This window comes from Microcaecilia unicolor, chromosome 10 (assembly GCF_901765095.1).
Source record: "Microcaecilia unicolor chromosome 10, aMicUni1.1, whole genome shotgun sequence".
NCBI classification, from domain to species: Eukaryota; Metazoa; Chordata; class Amphibia; order Gymnophiona; family Siphonopidae; genus Microcaecilia; species Microcaecilia unicolor.
The window spans coordinates 67,093,854-67,120,046 of NC_044040.1; the positions used below are offsets into that span (position 1 = coordinate 67,093,854).

General features: G+C 46.3%; 1 protein-coding gene across 2 annotated transcripts in view; it reads left to right on the forward strand.

The window, feature by feature from the left end:
• The window catches only part of PPHLN1 (periphilin 1), a 242,577-nt gene that overhangs the window by 75,724 nt on the left and 140,660 nt on the right, over positions 1-26,193 (forward strand). For both annotated transcript variants that reach the window (XM_030216566.1, XM_030216567.1), the window contains exon 4: positions 8,732-8,826. In XM_030216566.1, the coding sequence (XP_030072426.1) occupies positions 8,732-8,826 (95 nt within the window). The remainder of the gene's footprint in view (positions 1-8,731; positions 8,827-26,193) is intronic.

The window sequence follows — 26,193 nt, forward strand, 5'->3', positions numbered from 1 at the left end:
AGCTATAGGATGCAAATGGGTATTCAAGTTAAAAAGGAATGCACAAGGAAAAGTGGAAAGGTATAAAGCCAGATTAGTCGCAAAGGGATATCTTCAAAAATATGGAGAAGATTTTGATGAAGTGTTTGCACCTGTAGTGAAACACACGACAATAAGAACACTTCTGAGCATTGCAGTCTCAAAAGGCATGCAAGTCAACCACATTGATGTGAAAACAGCGTTTCTTCATGGAGATATAACTGAAGACTTGTACATGGAACAACCAACAGGTTTCATAAATACAAAACAAAGACAGCTAGTGTGTAAATTAAACAAAGGTCTTTATGGATTAAAGCAAAGTGCAAAATGTTGGAATGATAAATTGCATGAAATATTGACAAATTTAGGATTTAAGCAAGGTGAAGCAGATAAATGCTTGTACACTAGGTGCACAAATGGACAATATGCATACATTTTAGCTTTTGTTGATGATCTGCTCATTGCAAGCAAAAGTGAGCAAGAGTACAAGGACATTGTAAAATGTTTAAACCACAATGTTGAGATAAAAGAACTTGGAAATGTGTCATACTATCTTGGTATAGAAATTGAGAAACAAAATGATGGTTCTTATCTTCTAAGCCAGAAGCAGAAAATAAATGAGCTTATTGAAAGTTTAGGTATGCAAGATGCCCAAGTTGTAAGCACTCCCATGATCACTGATTTTCTGAAGGATGAAACAGTAAGAGAACCTTTACCAGATAACATCCAATATAGATCAGCCATAGGTAAGCTTTTATATCTAGCTACCACATACAGGGCTGATATAGCAAATGCAGTAGGAATTTTGAGCAGAAGGGTCAGCTCACCTACCAAATCAGATTGGACTGCAGTTAAAAGGATGGTAAGGTATTTAAAGGGTACCATTGATTGTAAATTAAAGATTTCAGCCAATAGTAATCCAAAACTAATATGTTACTGTGATTCAGATTGGGCAGGGGATCATTCTGATTATAAATCCACAAGTGGATATGTGTTTATGTATGGAAATGTACAAATTTCATGGGCCAGTCATAAACAAAGTATTGTGAGTCTGTCTTCTACAGAAGCTGAATATGTGGCCGTATCGGAAGCGTGCAGAGAACTGATGTGGATTGAAAAACTTTTGCTGGATTTCGGAATAGCTGAAAAGAGACCAATCCAGATAATGGAAGATAATCAGAGCTGCATCCGACTGTCACAGAATGACAAGGTTCAGTCACGTACCAAGCACATCGCAACGAAATACCACAACGTGCGAGAGTTGGCAAAAGAAGGGGTCATCAGTCTACACTATTGTCACACCAGTGAGATGACAGCTGACATCATGACCAAACCGTTACCCAGAGAACATTTTGTGAATCTGCGTATAAAGCTTGGACTTTGTATGAATAAATAATTGCATGACAGTTATGCATGAGAAGGGGTTTGTTGGAATGTAATTGTATTTTACATGCATTGCCTGTCACCTATTATTTCTCTGTGATTACTCTGTGACCTCTGATGTGAATTACTTAGAGAGGTCACACTGCTATGCAACTTCCTGTGGGGGTCAGATGCAGCAGATGCAGCACATGGAGCACATGGAGCTCATGATCTCTCCTAACCTGAGAGGATCTATGGTGGTGTGAGCATCCATTACCATCTAAGCACATGGAAGGAGCTGATAATACAAATGTATAGTAATATGTATATATAAGCCTGTCTGATTATAATCTAACTACAAACTGTGAGTAAACAGATGTTTTGTTACTTCAACTTTAAAGTGACTCAGCAGTGAATTATTCAGGGGTGAATGAGAGAGAGATGAAGAAAGAAATTAACATTTCTAAAGCTGAAGCTGTGTGTACTAAAATCTGCTAATTATTTACTACAAATAATCCAACAGTCTTGGGGGCAGGGCCGATCAAACCCAGTAAGCGGGATAAGCACCGCAGGGGGGCGCCTGCCTTCAAGGGCGCTGCGCCGCCCTACCTTGCCGCCCTTGGGGGTTTAAATCTTTTATTTACCTCCATCCCAGCGGCCGTATCATTTCAAAGCCCTGCCCGTATCTAGCTTTACTACTACTACTACTTAACATTCCCTCCCTTCGTGAGTTCGTTCCCTCAGAGTCCCGCCCTCGAGAAAAGAGGAAATGACATCAGAAGGCGGGACTCTGAGGGAACGAACTCACGAAAGGAGGGAAGGCTAGAGACGGGCAGGGATTTGAAATGACGCGGCCGCTGGGACGGAGGTAAATTAAAAAAGACTTAAGCCACGCAGGGTGGCAGGAAGAAAAAGGGGGATGTTGAGGGGGAGTCTGAGAAGAGGGCGGGCAGGTGGCCATAAATGGGAGGGGGATGGGGGCGAAGGAGAATCGCACTGGGCTGAAAAAGGGGGCAGGGTGGGAGAAGAGGGAGGGAGAAGAGAGAAAGGAGATGCTAGATGGGGGGGGGGGGGGGCACCAACTGATAGTCTGCAGGGGGGCACCAGAGACCCTAGGACCGGCCCTGCTTGGGGGAGGGGGGCTACTGTTTGCATTTTTGTTTTTTGGTGTATTGTGATTGCAAGTAATGCAGTTATGATTTATATGGTAAATAGAGTGCTCCAAATAAACGCTTTTGATATGAAAGTTTAGCAGGACTTTAAGTCTGTAAATTTGGGTGATAAGCTTAGGAATTAGCCTCTGTGTGAAGATATGGCATCAACTGTCACTCCAAATGTGGTTCAAAGTCAGCCTTTGTTAAAGCACTCTGGCTTTTAGTTTCAGTTTTCAATATTAGAAGTCCATGTGTGTGGAGGCTATTTTGCTTGGAGGTAAAATATGGTCTTTTTTGGGGGGGGGGTTTTTTTGTTACATTTGTAACCCGCGCTTTCCCACTCATGGCAGGCTCAATGCAGCTTCCATGGGGCAATGGAGGGTTAAGTGACTTGCCCAGTGTCACAAGAAGCTGCCTGTGCCTGAAGTGGGAATTGAACTCAGTTCCTCAGGACCAAAGTCCACCACCCTAACCACTAGGCCACTCCTCCACTTTCATTATTTAAATTATTACATATATTTTGCTTGATTACTATTTGAGTTATTCTAAAGAATTTCTAGAGTCTGTTGGGTATAATGAAGATGCAGCATTTTAATCAATCTTTTGAGAAGGAACCTGCAGTGAATGTTTTCAAGTATAAGTGCTGTTCAGCTTATAGTATTAGTAAGGAAATGATATTACAGTGCAATGAAGTTTATATATTAGAAGAAAGTTTGAGAAATGTATTGTTCTTGATTGTAATTTTTCAAAGCAAATTCCTCACATTCAGCGACATCAATGTGTTTTGTTTTTTATACTGGATTGTGTATCAGGCTGGTATAATGTTAACAGTGTAAACCAGTGTCTGGACTTGTTTACCCTATTTTAGTAAGATTCTGTATAGTACTTGTCCTTAATCAGTTTTATAAATACATAATGGGAAACGTCTCAGTGCTACTTTTTCTTGTTACTTTTGCGGTGTTTGGTAGTTAAACACCACCCAGTGCATCCCAGGATGCACTGGGCAGGGTGCCGCTATTTGAGTCAGTGCCTGCAGGAGGGAATGCTAGTCCCTCCTCCTCCTCTAAGGTATGAGGGGGCTAGCCTTGGAGGGGGGGGGGGGCAGGTCAGGCCAGGCCTGGCAAGGGTCCCATTGGACCACCAAGGTTCTATATATTTTTATTGGAGGGGGGGTTATGAGTGGATTGGGGGGGGGGTCTGGGGATACACCGGACATCCAGGCCCCTTGTGCTTGGGGGCATGGGGGGCCTGAGGTCCACCAGACCACCAGGGCTTTAGTAGGTTTGACAGGTCTGGACTTTTCTCCTGCATTTATTTAGAATAGCTGAATGAGACATTTAGTCTTGAATTTTCAATATTGACTGGTTGGTCATGAGCACCACTGCCTCGTTATTTGAATTACTGAACATTCTAGGCTGCATCATACCAAATGGTGAAGTACTTGGAACTACTTTATTTCTCTGTCTACATCCGCCAGTAGATGGATGTAACTCACTTAGGACTAGAGAAAAGAAAATTATCAGGTAAGTCATAATTTCTCTTTAAATTTATAAAATATAAGCATTAAAAGCTTAAACTACTTAAGGTTCATATTTCAGTGGTATTATTGAAAGGCAATCAGAAAGATCCTAAAAGTTTGTAGTCATTAGACACTTGAGGCCATCAATATTGTGCTTAATTCCACTGTAATATAATCACCAACTGCTGTTTTGAACAGATAAGCTTTGAACTGCTTTATAAATTTCTCTGGCTGAATGACAGAACATAAATACATGGGTAGAGTGTTCCAAAGCATAGGTCCAGTAACCAAAGGAATTGATAAAGCAGCTTCTCCAATCTAATCTGATGAAACAAAGGGACTTCAAGTAAACACTTGACAACAGAGCATAGTAATCTAGGTGGATGATAACCTCTGAGCAATGTTGCTATACATATTGGTACATCTTTCTTTAATGCTTTGTGAATCAGTGATAAAATCTTGACTTGCACTTGCCAGTATATAGGGAGCTAATTTAAAGATTCTAAGGGCTAGATGCACTAAGCTTTCCGAGCCAGCAACATGGGTTTTAAACTGGTTTTAGCCAGTTTAATGTGCAAGTAGTAAACAGGGACATGCACAAAAGGGCATTTTCCGATCACGGTAGTAGCTAACGAAAATGGAATGCAAATGATTCAAAGGCTATTTTAATGAGCTGCACTACCGTTGCAAGGCTATTATAATGAGATGCACTACCGTTTTCCGATTCCCTTACCGTGGAAAACCTAATGAGAGGTCTGCACCTCTGTTGGGGCTGCTGTGAGGGAATCGGAAGAAAAAAAAAACCATACAAACCTTACAGCTCGTCAGGAACGTCCTTTTAAAGTGCCTAACTTTGGACGTCCTTCACTCCCCAAAAAAAGAAAAAGACCAAAACGGACGTCCTTTTAAAGTGCCTAACTTGGACGTCCTTCACTCACAAAACAAAAGGACGTCCCTGACGAGCACTTGGATGTTTGCAGCTTTCTCCATCTAGCTGTTTCTGTGCTCCAAGCTTCTGCCCCTTTCAATTCCCACTCTCCCCGCTTTACTTCTTCCTGTTTCTGCCTTCCAAGCCTCACACGGAACTACTGGGTTGGAGCCGCAGCCGCCGGTGCATCTGCAGCCCCTGCACCGAGAGCCGCCGCTGCACGGCCGGGGGCGCCATGATCTGGCCTTGGCAGCCCAGCTTCAGCGCCCGCCGCCACCCCCGTTGTTGGGCCCGCCTTTGCTTTCCATCTCTCCCGGCGCTGGCAGGCAGCTTGTGCAGCGGGATCGGACGTGCTGTTTTTTAATAAGTACTCCTGTGTTCAGCTTACACATCTAGGGAGAGGCATGTGGTGGTGGTGCCCCCTCCCCTCCTCTCAGCCCCCAGACCTACATTAACGCTAAAGAGCCAGTTCCGGGTTCCCGCACAGCGCCGGCTCCCTCCGGCGCCTAGCAGCACAGCCCGAGCTCCAGCCATCATCACTGGTGGCGGCAAGAAGAAAAGCGTTCAGGAAGATTGTGAGCCCCCCCCCCCCCCCACAGCCTCTCAGCCAATCACAGCACGGTTAGCTGACACCAGTTGCAGCTAAATGCGCTGTGATTGGCTGAGAGAGACTACTACTATTTAGCATTTCTATAGCGCTACAAGGCATACGCAGCGCTGCACAAACATAGAAGAAAGACAGTCCCTGCTCAAAGAGCTTACAATATAATAGACAAATTAAAGTAATCAAATCAGTTAATGTGTACAGGAAGGAAGAGAGGAGGGTAGGTGGAGGTGAGTGGTTACAAGTGGTTACGAGTCAAAAGCAATGTTAAAGAGGTGGGCTTTCAGTCTAGATTTAAAGGTGGCCAAGGATGGGGCAAGACGTAGGGGCTCAGGAAGTTTATTCCAGGCGTAGGGTGCAGCGAGACAGAAGGCACGAAGTCTGGAGTTGGCAGTAGTGGAGAAGGGAACAGATAAGAAGGATTTATCCATGGAGCGGAGTGCCCGGGAAGGGGTGTAGGGAAGGACGAGTGTGGAGAGATACTGGGGAGCAGCAGAGTGAGTACATTTATAGGTTAGTAGAAGAAGTTTGAACAGGATGCGAAAACGGATAGGGAGCCAGTGAAGCGACTTGAGGAGAGGGGTAGTATGAGTAAAGCGACCCTGGCGGAAGACGAGACGGACAGCAGAGTTTTGAACCGATTGGAGAGAGGAGAGGTGACTAAGTGGGAGGCCAGCAAGAAGCAGATTGCAGTAGTCTAAACGAGAGGTGACAAGGGTGTGGATGAGGGTTTTGGTAGAGTGCCCGGAAAGACCTGGAGGAGGGGTATAATCATAAGAAAAACGCATCCAAGGACGCCTATCAAAAAATCTGCAGGGGAAAAAAGAGTCCCGTCAGGGACGTCCTTTTTTTGTTGTTGTTGTTTTGGGTAAAATTCAAGAGTGATTCTGAGTTGAATGTTACCCTCTAATTTCTCATTGGTGCTCTGGCAGGGGGTAAGTGCAGGAGGTGGTGTAGGCGTTTTATTTTTTTTTTTAGTGAAGGATGTTCATAAAGGACACCCTTGGCATGCGCAGAGCAGCCAGCATAACGCTTGGCTGCTGTGCGCATGCTGACCGGCCGACTGGCTTCCGAGGGAATAGAGAATGCAAGTGAGCTACAACGAGCAGCTCATTTGCATTCCATTTCCTTGATGCATGGCCATTCCCTACTGATTCGCTATGGAATCGGTAAGGGAGGGCTCTTCCGAGGACCTTAGTGCATTTGGCCCTAAGATTTTAAAAAATCTTGTAAACGATGAAGTAATCAGTTTGAAAAAACACAACCTTGACAATATGTCTCAAATGTCCTTGGAAGATCAAAGAGGCGTTAAGAGGTAAATATTTGCCAACTTTTAAAATAAGAATACACAGTCTAGCTATCTGAAAATTGTAAGGGACCTCAATCATACTGGATTTAGATAGAACTAAAATAGCAGTTTTGTGACATTTTAAACCAGTTTGAAGACATCTGAGATTTAATAGCTTGAAGACAAAGTTTCAAAAAAATCAAAAGTTTCTGCAAGTTGTTTCTCAGTTGGGACAAGGAGTTGCAGATGATTAGCATATAGCTGACAATTTATTAAGAAATGTCAATAAAGTTTAATATCTGAGTGGTTATCCTTTCAACAGAATACAGTGCAATAGGTACAGCTAGAGTATTACAGTAATGCTTGTTTGGTACAAATACATGTTTAATGTATATTGTCAAGAAATGGAATAAAAAAGAAAATAGAGGATTTTATGCATTATCCCCCGGATTCTATATAGTGCGACAGAAATTGCTTGTGCAAATCTAAGCGTATGCTGTATTTGTGCACACAATTTAATTAGTTAGCAAACACACATTGTAATGCTCCAAGAAACGCATTTGACTTCTTTAGAACACAAAAAATTGTGCTGTTGGTGGGTTGGAGACTACATAGAGGGCCCAATGAAACAAAGGAAAGCAGGGGTAATTATATTTTTTGTATTATTATTAATAACTGGGTTTAACAGTAAAGTAACATGTCAGCAACATGTCTTAATGGTAGCCCACCTTTTTGATGCTGCTTTTAACTCCTAACCCTTATTCACTTGTTCAGAACCCTTATTTTATCATCCTCACTTTAATATTCCCTTATCTCTTGTTTGTTCTGTCTGTCTGTCCTAATTAGATTGTAAGCTCTGTCCAGCAGGGACTGTCTCTTCATGTTCAAGTGTACAGCGCTGCGTATGTCTAGTAGCGCTTTAGAAATGATTAGTAGTAGTAGTAGTAAAGGACTTCAGGTTGAAAAGCATCGCTCAATAGTGGACGCCATGGGAAGATATATCATTGTGAAGGTGCTTCTGAATAAGAAGCCTCTGTTGTTAGTGAATATGTATGCGCCCAACCAATATGACAAAAGCTTTTATCAGAATATTTTTAAACATATACAATCCTTTGATCAGATTCCAGTTGTTATGGGAGGAGATTGTAAGCCACATTGAGCCTGCAAAGAGGTGGGAAAATGTGGGATACAAATGCAATAATTAAAAATAAATAAATAAATCGGCACTAATAATTGCCACTTAACAGGCAATTATTGACACTAATTGGCTTTAATTAGAATTTACACAAACGACTTGTTAGGCGTATTCTATGAAGTGGTGCATGTAAATTCTAACATGCACGGTCAAAGAGGGACGTAGCCATGGGCGTGGAATGGGGCAGTTCATGGGCTGGTTATAGAATATCCCTGCACCATGCCTAACTTAGACGCTGGTATTTCAACCAGCTTTTATTTGGCATAAATTCCTGTGACTAGGTTTAGGCACACGTAAGGGCTCTAGGTGTACTCTGTTAATTGTGCCTAAAATTGGGTGTGGTTTATAGAATACGCCTAGACATAAATTTGTTCAGCATCAATTTTTCAGATTCCATATATAGAATTTAGCTCTATAAATATTAGTTTAATTTCTCAAAGATTACTTAGGTCTTCATGTCTAAAAGAATAGCTGTGGCAAGCATATGACCCTTCTCCCCTCCCTGGCAATATTCTGAAAATTTTAGTGTTGTATAACATTTTCCTTTTTTTTTTCTGGTGTTATGTTTTGTCAGAAGATGGTAAAACATTGATTCAGTTTATTTTTGTTAGATGCGTAAAACTGATAGATTTTCTTTTTTATTGACTTTTATTTTTATTTTAGTGGCATTTAGGAGAGATGAAATGTGGCCTGAGGGGCGATATGATTATGACAGACTTCCAAGACAGCGCCTTCCACCTCGAGGGATGCATCCAGATGTAAGTTTGGTTTTTTTCCTTTTTTCTTTTTTTCATTTTAATTGGTTTTAACACTGACTGAACTTACTATCCCAATACAGATAAGAAGATGACTACCTCACCCGAGGAATTCTGAGATAGAATGACAAGTAGGAAATTTGTATAGTATATCTTGTAACTTGCAATGTAACCCAGTAATTTGGAGTTCAGATAGCTTGTGTTGTGCCTTGATTAATGTTAGCAGCCTTGTGGTGCTGGAACTTTTTAATATTTACCGACTAGATATCTTAGAGGCTCATTTTCAAAGCACTTAGCCTCCCAAAGTTCCATAGAAACCTATGGAACTTAGCCTCCCAAAGTGCTTTGAAAATATGCCTCTTAGTGATCCATGTTCTATATGTATTACCAATTGTATCTGTATTCTGAAATGGCATAAGTCATGACGGAAAAATTGTAAGCCACATTGAGCCTGCAAATAGGTAGGAAAATGTGGGATACAAATGCAAGAAATAAATAAAATAACTGAGATTTCCATTACGTAGCTTCCCACTATTCCAGAATCTGTGGGATAGTTGGGTCCATCAACCAGCAGGTGGAGGTAGAGAACTGAAAACTGAGCTGAGACATATCTCTTATGTCATCAGATCCAGCTCCTCAGTATTTTCTATCTCCAGCAGGTGGATGGACACACTTTTTAGCTTCTGGTCCAGTTGGTCAAATAATCCCTTGTTGAGCTTTGTGGGTGGCTTGAGTCTGCAGAGTCATATCTGGAGGTCTTCAGATACCCATCTCTGGTACTGTGCAAATTTACTTCTTCCCTTCCTTCACCTCTCCCCTGTTTCCTGTGGATCTCTCCTTTTCCAGCACAACAACCTTTAAAAAAAAAAAAGGGAGAAGGAAAGAGGTTTGCTGGAGCCGTTCTCATCTGTGGTAAGACTTCTGGAGACTGTGGGCTTTTGGAGGAGCAGTCGGCTGTGGTAAGTCCGACTAAAGTTTGACACAGAACTGCTTAGAGGGCTGCAAGTTCTACTTGGTGTAGGGGAAGAATCCTGACTTCCTGCTTGGGACATGTTGTACTGCGCTTGTAACAGGTGGGGTGAATGGCGACTCCCGCAGAGGCAGTTAAGTGGTGTTTCTGCTGTGGGACCCGTGCATGCAAGCTGGGAGTCCGGCTGGATGTGGAGGAAACGGTCTGCGGCAGCACATCTTTGGATTTGGCGAAGCATCCGAATATGTCAGGATCTTTGGGCTCTCTGGCAGGGCCGGTGAACAGTTTGGTGCAGGAGAGTGTGGAAACGGACGCCATTTTGTTGGGGCTGACTGGCAATGAGGAGCAGTCTCTGTTGGATCATGCACTGAGCACAGCCACAATTGTACAGCCTCAGGGCCCAACAGAGCATTCAGCTGCATCTGGATCTTCCTTTTCTCTGGCATTTATAGTGCTCTTACATCAGGCATACTTACTGAAGCAGGGACAGTTAATTGCTGCAAGGTGCGTCAGTTTCTTGCCCTGCTACCCCTCCAGCTCCTAAGAGATCTTGTTGAGACCTCCAGGAGTGGGCAGTTGAGGCTATGTCTGCTTCTCTCCATTATCTGATGGGTCCTCGGTCTATTCAGAGGAGCTATCGTTGAAGGAGCCGTTAGAAGAGGGAGAGCTCCCTCTTGAGGAAGGAGATGATCCAAAAGTACTGAGGTTGTTTCATAAAAAGGAGCTCAGTACTCCTTATTTCTGAGGTACTGGCAGTGCTTTCCATTGAGGAGCCTTCTGCTTCGGCATCAGGAGTTCCATCTTCATAGATCATGAGAGAGCTTAGAGGTCCTTCCAAGGCCTTCCCGATTCATCCAGACATTCAGGACCTGATTACAGGGTCTCACCAGCCACAGGGCTGAGAATGGGAAGAGCCATGGCTCTCTCTACCTGTTAGCTCCGAAGGAGAAAAATGAATTTGCAGCTTCCCAAGGTGGAGTCCCTGGTTATGGAGGTGACTAAGAAGACCACATTGCCAGTGGCAGGGGGCATTGCCCTATAAGACCTACAGGGTAGAAAGCTAGAAGGCTCGCTGAAATAGGCCTTTGATGTGGCCTCTTTGGGCCTTCAGGTAGCAGTGTGCAGCTCATTCATGGCAAGAGCATGCCTGAAGGGCCATCAACAATAGGCAACACAGGACTGGCACTGTAACACCTAGCCTGAAACTGGGTTGGCCTGCTTGGCGGATGCTATATATCACATGTTAAGGGTTACGGTCCACAGTACATCTTTGGCTGTCACGGCATATTAGCAACTCTGGTTGCAGCATTGGGCAGCGGATGCAACATCAGTCACGTCTATTTAAACTACCCTTTCTGAGCAAGTGGCTTTTTGGAGAAGGTCTCAGTAACTTGGTGAAAGAACTGGGGGAAACTAAGCCACAGAGGGTGCCAGAAAATAAACCAAAAGCTTCTGGTCATCCATCTTCAGGGGGTTCTTGATTTCGAGACAGCAGACGGTACCAGTCTAGTTGTCAGCCTTATTTATTTATTTGGATTTTGCTCACACCTTTTTTCAGTAGTAGCTCAAGTTGAGTTACATTCCAGTACACTGTATATTTGGTCAGAAGTCCTGCTTTCAGGTATGCCAATCTTCCTTTCGTGTGGACAAGAAGTTCCTATTGGTCAGCTAAAGTGCCCAATACCTCTAGAGTTTTGCAATAATGTGAGGCTGGTCCACTCTTCTCTTCCTCTAGTGGTAGATCATCTTCAACAGTTTTGTGAGGAGTGGGCCAAAATCATGTGAGACCAGTGGGTTCTGGACATTCTTACAGAAGGTTACAAATTGGAGTTCTCCTGCCCGATTGTTCCCCTCTTCTTGCCGTTTACTTGTCCAAAGTGAACCAAAGCAGTCGAGGTTCAGGCCACCATAGATTCCTTGCTGGTACTTGGTCCATACATCAGATTTAAATAAATTGCTAAATTTTTATTACGAGAATATGATATCATACATCTAGAGTGCTGAAATTTCTCATGGACTGTAAGTACTTGCCAATGTTGTTTGATCTTAGCCATATGGAGGGGCACACCTCTTCAACAAGGCCTACAAAGAGAATCCATAACTTTACAAAACTACTTCACTAACCCACCCAGTTATTAAAGGCCACCTTCTACACTATCCTGCTTAACACCTTCCTTCTCTTTTCCCTTACTTTATATCTGCACATTACTAATTACTAATTGTAAGTGTACAGATACTAAGTGTATCTGACATCCTGGAATGAACATGTCATAACAAAACTCTGTAAGCCACATTGAGCCTGCAAATAGGTGGGAAAATTTGGGATACAAATGCAATAAATAAATAGATATGATGTCTAAAGTCCAACTTTGGACATTTTGCTAAAATTGTCCAAAATTCAAGTGGGGAATATGGCCATTTTCAAAAGAGAAAAATGTTTATCTTTTTTTTAATGGCTGCTTGCTAGATGTTTTTGTGCTCTGTGCATTTATCTTTTGAAAAAAAAAAAACATCCAAGTGAAAAATCAATCCATTGGGATGTAGGAGGAGCCAGCATTCTTGGTAGACTGGCCACACAGACATCCTAGGAGAGCAGTGGGGCACCCTAGGGGGCACTGCAATGGACTTCATATAAATGCTCCCAGGTACACATCTCATCGTTGCTCTTTTATCTTGTCTACTGAGCCCCCCCCCCCCCCCCCAAACCCACTACCCTCACTATAATAGCCCTTATGGGTGAAGGGGGCACCTATATATGGGTACATTGGGTTTCTGGTGAGTTTTCGAGGGCTCACAGTTTCCACCACAGATGTAACAGGTAGATGGAGTGGTGGGCCTGGGTCCACCTGTCTGCAGTGCACTGCACCCACCACTAGACTACTCCAGGGACCTGCATGCTGCTCTAATGGACCTGAGTATAACATACAAGGCTGGCATAGAGGCTGGTAAGTAATGTTTTAATCACATTTTTGGGGGGTGGGAGGGGATTAGTGACCACTGGGTCACTAGGGGAGTTCATCCCTGATTCCCTCCTGTGGTCATTTAGGGCACTTTTTTGTGGCTTGTTCGTTAATAAAACAGGTCTAAACCGAAACATCCAACTTAGAGCCCTGTATGTTTTTGTTTTGTTGCGTTATGGCAGAAAAACATCCAAGTGTTAGGAATGCCCAGAGTCCACCCTTAACATGCCCCTGACACCCCCCCCCCCTTGTGATTTGAATGCACTTCTGACGGATTTCATAGAAAATCATTAATCAAACCGAGGATAAGAGAGTATTTGTAAAAACACAAAAGTAAAAAATCTCTCTTGTACAAACTGTCAGGTACTTACAATAATACTATATTCCTGTGAAGTGCAAAAAGTGAGAAAGGGAAAAAGCCTCTGCACCCTTGGGGTGCAGAGGCTTTTTCCCTTTCTCACTTGGACCTCATAGAAAAACATCTAAAAATTGGTTTTGAAAATACCAATTTGGAAGTTTTCGTGAGAAAAACATCCAAACTTTTTGGCTGTTTTTCTCTTTTGAGAATGAGCCCCTTTGGGAGCTAAAGAAGTATACTTTAAAACACAAGGCACCATTGTATTATTGACAGACAATCAGAAAATCCTAGGAATTACCATAGACCATAAATTAGACATAGAAAATCAGGTTGCAAACATCACACACAAAATGATTCACGCAATGTGGGAACTTAAACGCATGTCCCAAGATATGTATTCTTCACTGTGATCCGAACCATGGTTCTCGCCCATGCGGACTACTGCAGTGGAATCTACGCAAGATGCAAAGCCAAATCCTACAGAAATTACAAACAGCACAAAACACAACAGCCAGACTCACAGGAAAAAAACCAATACGAAAGCGCTAAACCCATTCTCCAAAAACTACACTGGCTACCAATGAAAGTACGCATACCCTTCAAAATCTATTCTCTGGCATACAGAATAATTTTCAGCCTCGCACCAGGCTACATGACCAGCCTAATTGACCTACCAACCCGTTATGCAACCAAATCAGTGAGATCATTGTCTTATTCTCCACTTTCCTAGGTGCAAAGGCCTCAAATACAAATCAACCCACGCTACTGGCTTCTCACATGTCTACACCAAACTCTGAAACACACTACCGAAAGACCTAAAATTCATGGACAGCTACCTAATCTTTCGAAAACATCTGAAAGCCCATTTATTCAGAAAATTCCTTCCTGCCAAATCAACCTAACCACACAGGTCTCCGGAAAACACTACATGAATATGACAATGGGCAGAACTGACCTAGGCTTCCGACACGCCAAACACACAAACACTCAGCATGTTTACCTGTGGCAAATATAAAACACAATTACTTGTCCAATACATGACTACTATAACCCTCACTGTTCTTTAAAAACTATATCCAACTTATGCTGAACTCCTGTAAACCACATTGAACCTACCAATAAGTTGGAAAATGTGAAGTACAAATGCAGAAAAAAAAACCCCAAAACCTCTGGCTATATCAACTAAGGCCAGTGTTGGGCTGGCTTGTACGGTCTGAGTCCCGCATATAGCGGTCCAACTTAGGATGGGCTGCAGAGAACTTTGACAGAAATTCCAGTAATTTGGAATGTGAGGACAGTACCAGGCAGACTTTTAAAGTCTGTGTCCCACAAATGACAAGATGGATTTGAATAGGCTTTGACGGCAACTCCTGTAGCTGGAACATAAGGACAAAGCTGGGCAGACTTCTACTGTCTATATCCCTGAAACAACAATAAAAGACCATGTTAAAGTATATAATATCATGTTCATTGTTGATTCAATCTAGAATTGAGAATAAATGAGACTATTGGGCAGACTGGATGGACCATTCAGATCTTTATCTGCTGTCACTTACTATGTAAATCACTGTGTAAAGTATATGGCGTTGTAACAAATTTGCAACACCATCCATTAGGGGGAATATCTCTAGGTTTCTGTATTGCTCTGAACAAAATTGGACATATAAATTACAAACTGCACCCAAATTGTCTTAACGGCCCTATGGAGTGGGATGCTCTTTATTGTTGAGGTTCTTCAGCTTCCCCTTTAATTATAGTATTGAAGAAGATTGGTGCTTCGCATGTTAATGTTTGTTTTTAGCTCTGCCATATTACAATAATAAAGATTGATTATAGAGAGTTTCAGCCATTATTTAATAGGAGCGACACTATTAGCTTTTTTTTTTCCAACAGTGGCTTTCTTCTCGTTTGCATTTTTGGAGTTTTTTTCCACTGTTGTTTTTGCTGTAGCACTGAAGCCAGAGATAGTAGCCCCTTTTGAGATTTTTGTAATTAACCATTGTGGGCTTTCCTCAAGGTGGTTGAGGCTTCTTTTCTTTAATTGTTTAATATTCCTTTGTTAGTTTTTAGCAGTTTGGAATCTCTCTATTTCAATCTTTGAGCAAAAAAGTTTTAAACCTTACATATTTTTTCTCTATATGTTGTCCAGAAATGAAAGAAGTCAACACGTGTTTGCTCATCTAGTTAATGTTTAGTTTGCGAGTTGTTTAAGGTTGTTGTGTTTATTCTGAGTTTCCCCCTACTAATACTGAGGAGCTGGACTTGATGTCTAGAGAGATGTTTCAGCTCAGTTTTCAGTTCTCTATCTTCACCTGCTGGTTGATGGATTCAGTTATCCTATAGTTTCTGGAATAGTGGGAAAGACTAATAGAAAATAGTCAGGTAAGACCTAAGTTCTCCTTGGTTTCAAGATGGTGAAATAGCTTATTTGCAACAAGGCTACACCTCTAATTTTGCTTTTTATTTTTGTAACCATTCCACCAAATAAAGTGGAGGTGTAGCAATTTTTCTCTGAGGACCAGCAGGCTGCTTGTTCTCGCATGTGGGTCGACGTCTGCGTTGGCCCAGGAAACGGCAAATTTTTCCCAGCAAAAATAAAACGTTTTGCCAGAGTCTTGAGTAGAGCGCACTGCGCATGCACGGACGACTTCTTGCCCATCGCGCGAGCATGTCCCCTCAGTTCTTTTTTGTCCGCGACGAGGTGACAGGATTTTGCTGCTCTCCTCGTTTTTGGCCAGGAACGAGAGTCTAACAACTAATTTTTTTTTCTATTTCTACTGTTTTAGTCATTTTCTTTAAAAAAAAAATACTACCCATAGTTTCTTTTAGTATTCTTTTCCCAATTTTTAAGTTTACTTTCTTTTCGACGCGGCCAGCCTTTAGGCCGCACGGTCGGGTTTCTCCCTTTTTGTGCCTTCCCTTTTTTTGGTACAATTGCGTTGTTTGATTTCACCAAAGCCATTTTTCCTTCCATGACATCGAAGACACCCAGCGGCTTCAAACGTTGTACTCTGTGCAACCGAGCCATCTCAGGTACCGATACCCACACCTGGTATATCCAGTGCCTTGGGCCCGATCATAGCCCAGCCGCTTGTAGTCTGTGTCTTCGTATGAAGAAACGGACCAAAGTATCTCGAGAAGCCCAATGAGAAAAGCTTTTTGGGGCTTGGTCCGGTCCTTCGACATCGACATCAGTACCGAGGTCAGCGGCATTGGCGTCGACATTGAAAAGAGCATCGACGTCGGGAAGCGAGGTAATGGCTGCTGAGAGACCAACTTGCGCTGGGAGCAGTGATGCGACGAGTGGGTCTCCACCTGCCTCGAGGCCTCCTGTTATGCAGGACCCCCGGGACCGACCTTCGTCAGGCCCGGCCCTGAGGAGACGTGAGGATTCCACGTCCTCCTCGTCGGTACTGAGGAGTCTCGATGATGGGCGTCGAGAGAAGGCAAAGAAGCACCGTCATCGTTCTCCATTGATACACGGTACCTGGAGCTCTGGGGCGTCGAGAGAGTCAGCACCCGAGAAGCATCAGCACCAAGAGGATCGCTCCCCCTCGATACAGGAGGTGCCGATGCGTCTGTCTCCTAGCAGCCCGGTACCTGCTCCCGAGCCTCCACGGATTCTGATACCGCCTGTTCCACTGACCCTACCTGTTCCACTGACCCCGCAGCCTTCTCCGATGGCGGCTCTCGACGAGCACATCTGGGCCTTGTTTCCAGAACTTCTTGAGGGACTGCTACGACAGTCAGCTTTGGTGTCAGGGAGGTGCTTGTGCCTTCTGTACCGTCTGCTGTAGTGGTGTCTGGCCCTTCTCCTGCGGTGAGGTCCCCGACCACGGTGCTGCTTGCGGCATCGGCTGCCACCCAGGTCGACTCCCCTTTGACGTCAGTGGAGGGAGCTTCGCCACAGTCAGACTGGGCGTCGACCTCTTGACAACACCATTGAGGACATCGTTCCTCGGTGTCGAGGCAGGTTCAGTGTCGGAGTACGTTAACAGAGGTCTTATCCGATACTGAGCAGGAGCGTTCGTGGGAGTCAGAGGAAGATTCCAGGTACTTTTCTTCTGATGAGGCCTATGGGATTCCCTCTGAACCTTCCCCTCCACCAGATAGGAGACTGTCTCCACTGGAGAGTCTTTCCTTTTTCTCTTTTGTCCGGGAAATGGCTACGGCTATTCCCTTCCCTGTGGAGGTTGAGGATGAGCCCAGGACTGAGATGCTTGAAGTCCTGGACTATTCTTCTCCACCTAAAGAGGCTGTGACAGTCCCTCTGCATAAGGTACTGAAGGAAGTCCTTATGCGAAACTGGTCGGCCCCTCTGTCTGGCCCTGTGGTCCCCAAGAAAGCTGAATCCCAGTATCGGATTCATGGTGAACCTGGATTGATGAGGCCTCAGTTACCCCACAATTCTGTGGTGGTGGATTCTGCCCTTAAGAGAGCCAGGAGTACTAGAGACTATGCTTCGGTGCCCCCAGGCAGAGAAGCTAGGACTCTTGATTCTTTTGGGAGGAAGACGTATCAGGCCGCTATGCTGGCTGCCAAAATTTAATCATACCAGCTCTTCACGAGTGTTCACTTGCAAGACTTGATAAGCAACTGTCTAGCTTGGTTGATGCACTCCCTCTGGAGCATGCCGAGTCTTTTCGCCAGGTGGTCAGGCAGCAGAAGGCGTGTCGAAAATTCCTGGCCAGGGGTACGTTTGACACTTTTGATGTAGCATCCAGGATTGCTGCTCAAGGTATAGTGATGCGTAGATTCTCATGGCTGCGTGTTTCTGACCTGGATCATTTGGTCCAGCAGTGAATGGCGGATGTTCCTTTCCAGGGGGACAACCTTTTTGGTGAAAAAGTAGAGGACCTTGTTGATCAAATCAAGAAGCATAATGATGCTATGGATTCTCTCTCCCACCCGGGCGTCTTCTGCTACTACCTCCTCATCTAGGAGGTATTTTGGGGGGAAGAGGAGGAGTGCTCCCTATTCCTATCCTAGGCGTAGGTACACTTCTGCTTCTGAACAGCCTTCCCAGGCTCAGCCCCAGCGTGCTTGTTCTTGTCAGCGTGCGTCTAAGGTCCGTGCTGCTCCCCAGCAAAAGCAGGGAGCGGGCTTTTGACTGGCTCCAGTTAAACATAGCCTCTTTAAAATTGTCTGTACCGGACGACTTGCCAGTCGGGGGGAGGTTGATATTTTTTCACCAAAGGTGGCCTCTCATAACCTCCGACCGGTAGGTCCTTCAAATAGTCCGGTCAGGATACACCCTCAATCTGGAATCCAAACCTCCAAATTGCCCTCCGGGCGCTCATTCTTACAGTTCCCAGCACAAACTGGTACTTGCAGAGGAACTATACTACTTATCATTTCTATAGCGCTACAAGGCATACGCAGCACAGCCCTTCTGAAGGCCCAAGCGGTGGAACCCGTTCTAACAGAGGAAGAAGGGCTGGGATTCTATTCCAGGTACTTCCTTGTGCAGAAAAAGACAGGGGAGGGGATGCGTCCCATCCTAGACCTGAGGGCCCTGAACAAATTTCTTGTCCGAGAAAAGTTCAGGATGGAAGTGACGTCACGCTCTGCAATGGCGGACTAAAAAAACAGAAGCTCCCGAACCTCAGTCGCACAAAGAGCATATTAGGAGAGCAAGCTGTTCCGGTAGCGTATCTAAACTAGCGCTAGTGAAGCGAGAGCCGAACGCGACCCCAACAATGTCAACTCCGGGTCCGAAAACTACAGATTTGACTGCTTTCTCGTATCGCCAGCAGGAGGCGGCAAAAAACACACAGGCCGGAGAACAGAACGCTGGTGAAGACGCCACGCGGCCACGTGCGCCGGTGAACCCTGAGGACCATGGAGATAAGGGGGAAAATGAGATGCCACCAGACAAGTGGGAACAACTCCAAATCTGGTTTCAAGATATTAAGTCGGAAATTAAGGAGATGCGTCGCGACTTCGCACAGCTAGGTACAGATCTCCGTGGAGAGATCTCAGAACTCGGCACCAGAGTTAGCGAAGCTGAAGCAGGCCTAGAAGAGCAGGCGGACTCCCTTAATGTGGTGGAGAACCGTCTATCTGAGCAACAAACTGAGCTAAGATTCCTTACCGATAAGGTGGAAGACCTCGAGAACAGGAGTCGGCGCTCCAACATAAGGATTCGGGGCCTGCCTGAGATGCCGGAATTCACCAACTGCGAACTGGTAGTACAAAAAATAGCTGCCCATCTCCTATCTACACCAGAACATACAATCGCGCCTAATACCCTCAGGCTGGAGCGAGCACACAGGGCTAAAGGTCAGCGAAGGGCCAATGCACCCAAAGACATAGTGGCGTGCTTCTCCGAGTTTAAAATGAAAGGAGAAAAGTTCAGGATGGTTTCCCTGGGCACCCTTCTTCCCATGATTCAAGAAAATGATTGGCTATGCTCTCTGGATTTAAAGGATGCTTACACACACACATTTCTTTACTCCCAGCTCACAGGAAGTATCTTCGATTTCGGCTGGGAACACAGCACTTTCAGTACTGTGTACTGCCTTTGGTCTGGTGTCTGTGCCCAGAATGTTCACAAAGTGCCTAGTGGTAGTCGCAGCGTCGCTACGCAAACTGGGAGTGCATGTGTTCCCTTATCTCGACGATTGGATGGTGAAGAGCACCTCAAAGGCAGGCTCTCTACAGTCATTGTGAATGACTATTCAGGTGCTAGAACTACTGGGGTTCGTGATCAATTACTCCAAGTCCCATCTCACCCCAGTTCAAAAGTTGGAATTCATTGGAGCTCTGTTGAACACCGACAGCTCGAGCTTATCTTCCTGAGGCAAGGACAGGCAACCTCCTGTCCCTGGTGTCCATAGTTCGAATGTCTCAACAGATCACGGCTTGGCAGATGTTTGAGACTCCTGGGGCACATGGCCTCCACAGTTCATGTGACTCCCATGGCACGTCTACACATGAGATCAGCTCAATGGACCCTAGCTTCCCAGTGATATCAAGCTGCGGGGAGTCTAGAGGATGTAATCCAACTGTCCACCGACTTCCTGAATTCTCTGCAGTGGTGGATGATTCAATCCAATTTGACCTTGGGACGTCCATTCCCTCCTGGGGTGGGGAGTTCATGTACCTGGGCTTCACACTCAAGGAGCCTGGTCCTTTCAGGAAAAAGGTCTTCAGATCAATCTCCTGGAATTGCGAGCAATCTGGAACGTTCTAAAGGTTTTCAAAGATCGGCTGTCCAACCAAATCATTTTGATTCAGACAGACGATCAGGTTGCCATGTATTACACCAACAAGCAGGGGGGGGCACCGGATCTTGCCCTCTGTGCCAGGAAGCCATCCAGATGTAGCTTTGGGCACGCTGTCATGGCATGTTTCTCCAAGCCACATACCTGGCAGGCATAAACAACAGTCTTGCTGACAGGTTGAGCAGGATAATGCAACCTCCCGAGTGGTCGCTGAACATGGGTGTAGTCTGCAAGATCTTCTGAGAGTGGGGCACCCCCTAGGTGAATCTTTTTGCCACTCAATCCAAGCACAAGGTCCCTCAGTTCTGTTCCAGGCTTCAGGCCCATGACAGACTAGCGTCAGATGCCTTTCTCCATTGGGGAACAGGCCTCCTGTATGCGTATCCTCCCATACCTCTAGTAGGAAAGACTTTGCTGAAACTCAAACAAGACTGCGGAACCATGATTCTGATTGCTCCCTTCTGGCCGCTTCAGATTTGGTTCTCTCTTCTTCTGGAGTTGTCCTCCGAGGAACTGTGGAGATAGGAGTGTTTTCCAACCCTCATCACCCAGAACGAGGGGTCGCTTCTGCATCCCAGCCTCCAGGCTCTGGCTCTCATGGCCTGGATGTTGAGAGCTTAGAATTCACCTCCTTGGGCCTTTCAGAGGGTGTCTCCCTAGTCTTGCTTCCAGGAAAGATTCCACGAAGATATGTTACTCTTTCAAATGGAGGATGGTTGCCGTCTGGTGTGACAGCAAGACCCTAGATCCTCTTTCTTGTCCTACACAGACCCTGCTTGAATACCTTCTACACTTGTCAGAGTCTGGTCTCATCTCAAGACCAACTCAGTTCACCTTAGTGTGATTAGTGCTTATCATCACCGTGTAGAGGGTATGCCTATCTCTGGACAGCCTTTAGTTGTTCGCTTCATGAGAGGTTTGCTTTTGTCAAAGCCCCTGGTCAAACCTCCACCAGTGTCATGGGATCTCAACGTCGTTCTCACCCAGCTGATGAAAGCTCCTTTTGAGCCACTGAATTCCTGCCATCTGAAGTACTTGACCTGCAAGGTCGTTTTCTTGGTGGCTGTTACTTCAGCTCGTAGGGTCAGTGAGCTTCAGGCCTTGGTAGTGCATACACCTTATATAAAGTTCCATCACAACAGACTAGTCCTCTGCACGCACCCTAAATTCCTGCCGAATGTGGTGTCAGAGTTCCATCTGAACCAGTCAATTGTCATGCCAACATTTTTTCCCCGTCCTCAAACCCATCCTGGCGAAAGCAGTTTGCATACCTTGGACTGCAAGAGAGCATTGACCTTTTACGTGGAGCGGACAAAGCCCTTCAGATGTTTGTTTCTTTCGATCTCAACAGGAAGGGAGTCTCCATCGGAAAGCGCACAATCTCCAATTGGTTAGCAGATTGCATTTCCTTCACTTATGCCCAAGCTGGGCTGACTCTAGAGGGCCATGTCACGGCTCATAATGTTAGAGCCATGGCTGCGTCAGTGGCTCACTTAAAGTCAGCCTCCATTGAAGAGATTTGCAAGGTTGCAACGTGGTAATCAGTCCACACATTCACATCTCACTACTGCCTTCAGCAGGATACCCGACGAGACAGTCGGTTTGAACAGTCAGTGCTGTAGAATCTGTTCAGGGTGTCAAATCCAACTCCATCCCCCTAGACCCATTTTTGTTCTGTTCCAGGCTGCACTCTCAGTTAGTTGTTTATGGTTTCAGGTCAATCTATGTTATGTCCTCGCCGTTGTGAGGCCCAATTGACCAATGTTCATTGTTTTGAGTGAGCCTGGTTGCTAGGGATACCCCACATGAGAACAAGCAGCCTGCTTGTCCTCGGAGAAAGCGAAGATACTTACGTGTAGCAGGTATTCTCCGAGGACAGCAGGCTGATTGTTCTCACAAACCCACCCACCTCCCCTTTGGAGTTGTTGTTAGTTTATTTGCTTTTTGATTTAACTGAGGGGACACGTTCGCGCGACAGGCAGGAAGTCGCCGCTCATGCGCGATGCAAGCTACTCACGTGCCAGAAGACTGGCAAAGCTTTTTATTTTTTGCTGGGAAAAATTTGCTGTTTCCTGGGCCGATGCGGGTGTTGACCCACATGTGAGAACAATCAGCCTGCTGTCCTCGGAGAATACCTACTACAGGTAAGTATCTTCGCTTTATCTGGGAGGTCTAAAAGTGACAGGAGGTAATGAGATATGTTTCTGATAATATTGAGACCCTGCTTATGAAAATAGGGTTGAAGTCCCCTCTGTATCTTTTTTCCTTTTTATCATGCTCCACCTATAAACACTCAGTGTTCGAAGAGTGTTGAAATTTGTTATCAGACTTTAGCCTAATGCCTTGGGCTTTATTAATTCAAGGTGATATAAATTTTCATTTAAATAACCCCAGTACAGCAGCAGATCGTTCAATTTTATCGCATTTTGATGATTTAGGTTTTGATTTGCAATTTTTGGAGCCTACTGCTTAGACACAGTAGCCTTATGCAATCAGATAAAATTAGATGTAGTTGCTGATATGTTACCGTGGTTGGACACCTTTCTTTTGGAGTTTCAGGTTCCATTTTTTGTCAACTACTAAAGCTCCATCCTATCAGTGTAGATGTAACATAATATTCTTAGGTAGAGATTTATTTGTGGATACTTGTCTTAAAAATGTTGGAATTAATTCAGGTAGATGATCAGTCAGCACAGTTGATCGCCCTTGATGCGAATGCCCTCTGTACTCATATATCATAAAGAGCAGCATTAGAGATGATTGCACAGCAGTTGGGTAATATGGATTATTCTGTGCAATAAATAGAATTTTTGAATCAAGTTGCTGAACTGGTATTACTAGAAACTATTTTGTTTTTGAGCAAAAATATTTTTTTCAGGTAAAGGGGGTTGCCATGGGGCCCACAGTAGCCCACCCCCATGGCAGCGCACCTTTATATGGCTATGTATGAAGAGAAGTATATGTATTGTAGCAAGTTTGCTTCATCTGTTATTCAGTGGAAACTCTATATAGGTGACATATGGTTGGTATGAAGGGGAGGGAAAGAACTTTGGAGTGAATTTTTGATATATCTGAATCAGTGTGATGATAACATTAGTTCTCCGAGGACAAGCAGGCTGCTTGTTCTCACTGATGGGTGACGTCCACGGCAGCCCCTCCAATCGGAAACTTCACTAGCAAAGTCCTTTGCTAGCCCTCGCGCGCCCGCGCGCACCGCGCATGCGCGGCCGTCTTCCCGCCCGAAACCGGCTCGAGCCGGCCAGTCTTCTTTTGTCCGCACTCGGTACGGTCGTGTTTTCGCCGTGTCGAGCCCCGGAAAGTCGACCTCGCGCGTCCAATTTGTTTTGAACGTGTTTTTTTTCCTTCGGGAAAGCTTTGTCCTAGTCGGGAAGTGCTCCGGAAACCCCCCGCCGGGTTTCGTGTAAATCCTCCCCGTACTTCCAGCTTTTTTGCCCCGGTAAGTTTTCTTTCGTCGTCGGGGTAGGCCTCTTTTCGGCCTCGGTCGAGATTTTTTCTCCCTCTAAATTTGGTGCTTCAAATTTCGCCATTTCGGCTTTTGATTTCGCCGGCGTGATTTTTCCGCCCATGACATCGAAGCCTTCCAGCGGCTTCAAGAAGTGCACCCAGTGCGCCCGGGTTATCTCGCTCACTGATCGACACTCGTCGTGTCTTCAGTGTCTGGGGGCCGAGCACCGCCCTCAGAACTGCAGTCTGTGTTCCCTGCTTCAAAGGCGGACTCAGGTAGCGAGACTAGCCCAGTGGAACGTGTTGTTCTCGGGCTCTTCGTCGGCATCGGCACCGGGATCTTCGAGTGCATCGACGTCGTCAGCGTCCAGACCATCTTCCTCGGCCGCCCCTGCATCGAGTGCATCGAGGCATCGGGCCTCTGCATCGGCGCCGAGACATCGGATAGCTGCATCGACGTCGGTGGTACCAGGACCTCGTCTGCTGATGTCGTCGGACGGTGGTGCATCGGGTGGAGTGCAGGTGAGGGCTGTCCATTCCCCTGCTGGTGGCGGTGAGCCCTCGGGTGGGTCTCCGCCTACCCTGAGGGCTCCTGCGGTACAGCCCCCCCGAGATCGACCTTCTTCAGTCTCGGCCCCGAGGAAGCGACGGATGGATTCGACGTCCTCCTCGTCGGTGCCGGGGAGCTCCGGTGACATGCTTCGGAAGAAATCGAAGAAGCATCGACACCGGTCTCCTCCCCGTGTCGGCACCGAGAGCTCTGGGTCGCCGAGGGATTCGGCACCCAGCAGGCATCGGCACCGAGAGGACCGCTCACCCTCTGTTCAGGAGGTGTCGATGCGCTCCGCTCTGGACAGCCCGGAACAGCCTCCACGCCCGGAACAGGTACTGACGTCGACGCCTGCATCGACCTCTCAGCCTTTCTCTGCAGCCGCTCTAAACGAGAGCCTCCGGGCCGTTCTCCCAGAGATTCTGGGAGAGCTGTTGCGCCCTACCCCTCCGGTACCGGCGGTGCTTGCGCCACCGGTACCGTCGAGCGTGGCGCCGGCTGGCCCATCGCCCAGGTTGAGGTCCCCGACGTCGGTACCGCGTGCGGTACCGACCGCGGCCACCTCCCAGGAAGGCTCCCCGACTACGTCGGCGGAGGGAGCTTCGCCGATGCGGGCGAGGGAGTCTACCTCTCGACGCCCCCATCGTGGACGGGGTTCCACGGAGTCGAGCAGGGCGAGGTTGCAGACACAGGTCCGTGAACTTGTGTCTGACACCGAGGGTGAGGCCTCGTGGGAGGAAGAGGAAGATCCCAGATATTTCTCTGACGAGGAGTCTGAGGGTCTTCCGTCTGATCCCACTCCCTCTCCTGAGAGACAGCTTTCTCCTCCCGAGAGTCTGTCTTTTGCCTCCTTTGTCCGGGAGATGTCTACGGCCATCCCCTTCCCGGTGGTTGTGGAGGACGAGCCCAGGGCTGAAATGTTTGAGCTCCTGGACTATCCTTCTCCACCTAAGGAAGCGTCCACTGTTCCCTTGCACCATGTCCTGAAGAAGACATTGCTTGCGAACTGGACCAAGCCATTAACTAATCCCCACATTCCCAAGAAGATCGAGTCCCAGTACCGGATCCATGGGGACCCAGAGCTGATGCGCACTCAGTTGCCTCATGACTCTGGAGTTGTGGATTTGGCCCTAAAGAAGGCTAAGAGTTCTAGGGAACATGCTTCGGCGCCCCCGGGCAAGGACGCTAGAACCTTAGACTCCTTTGGGAGGAAGGCCTACCATTCCTCTATGCTCGTGTCCAAGATCCAGTCTTACCAGCTCTACACGAGCATACACATGCGGAATAATGTGCGGCAGTTGGCGGGCTTGGTTGATGCTCTTCCCCCTGAGCAAGCCAAGCCTTTTCAGGAGGTGGTCAGGCAGCTGAAGGCGTGCAGAAAATTCCTGGCCAGAGGAGTTTATGACACTTTTGATGTTGCGTCCAGGGCCGCTGCTCAAGGTGTGGTGATGCGCAGGCTCTCATGGCTGCGTGCCGCCGACCTGGAGAATAGAATCCAGCAGCGGATTACGGACTTGCCTTGCCGTGCGGATAACATTTTTGGCGAAAAAGTCGAGCAGGTGGTAGAGTCTCTCCACCAGCGGGACACCGCATTCGACAAGTTCGCCCGCCGGCAGCCTTCAGCTTCTACCTCTACAGGTAGACGATTTTTCAGGGGAAGGAAGACTGTTCCCTATACTTCTGGCAAGCGTAGGTACAATCCTCCTTCCCGACAGCCTGCGGCCCAGGCTAAGCCCCAGCGCGCTCGCTCTCGTCAGCAGCGTGCGAATCAGCAAGGCCCCGCGGCTCCCCAGCAAAAGCAAGGGGCGAGCTTTTGACTGGCTCCAGCAGAGCATAGCCGA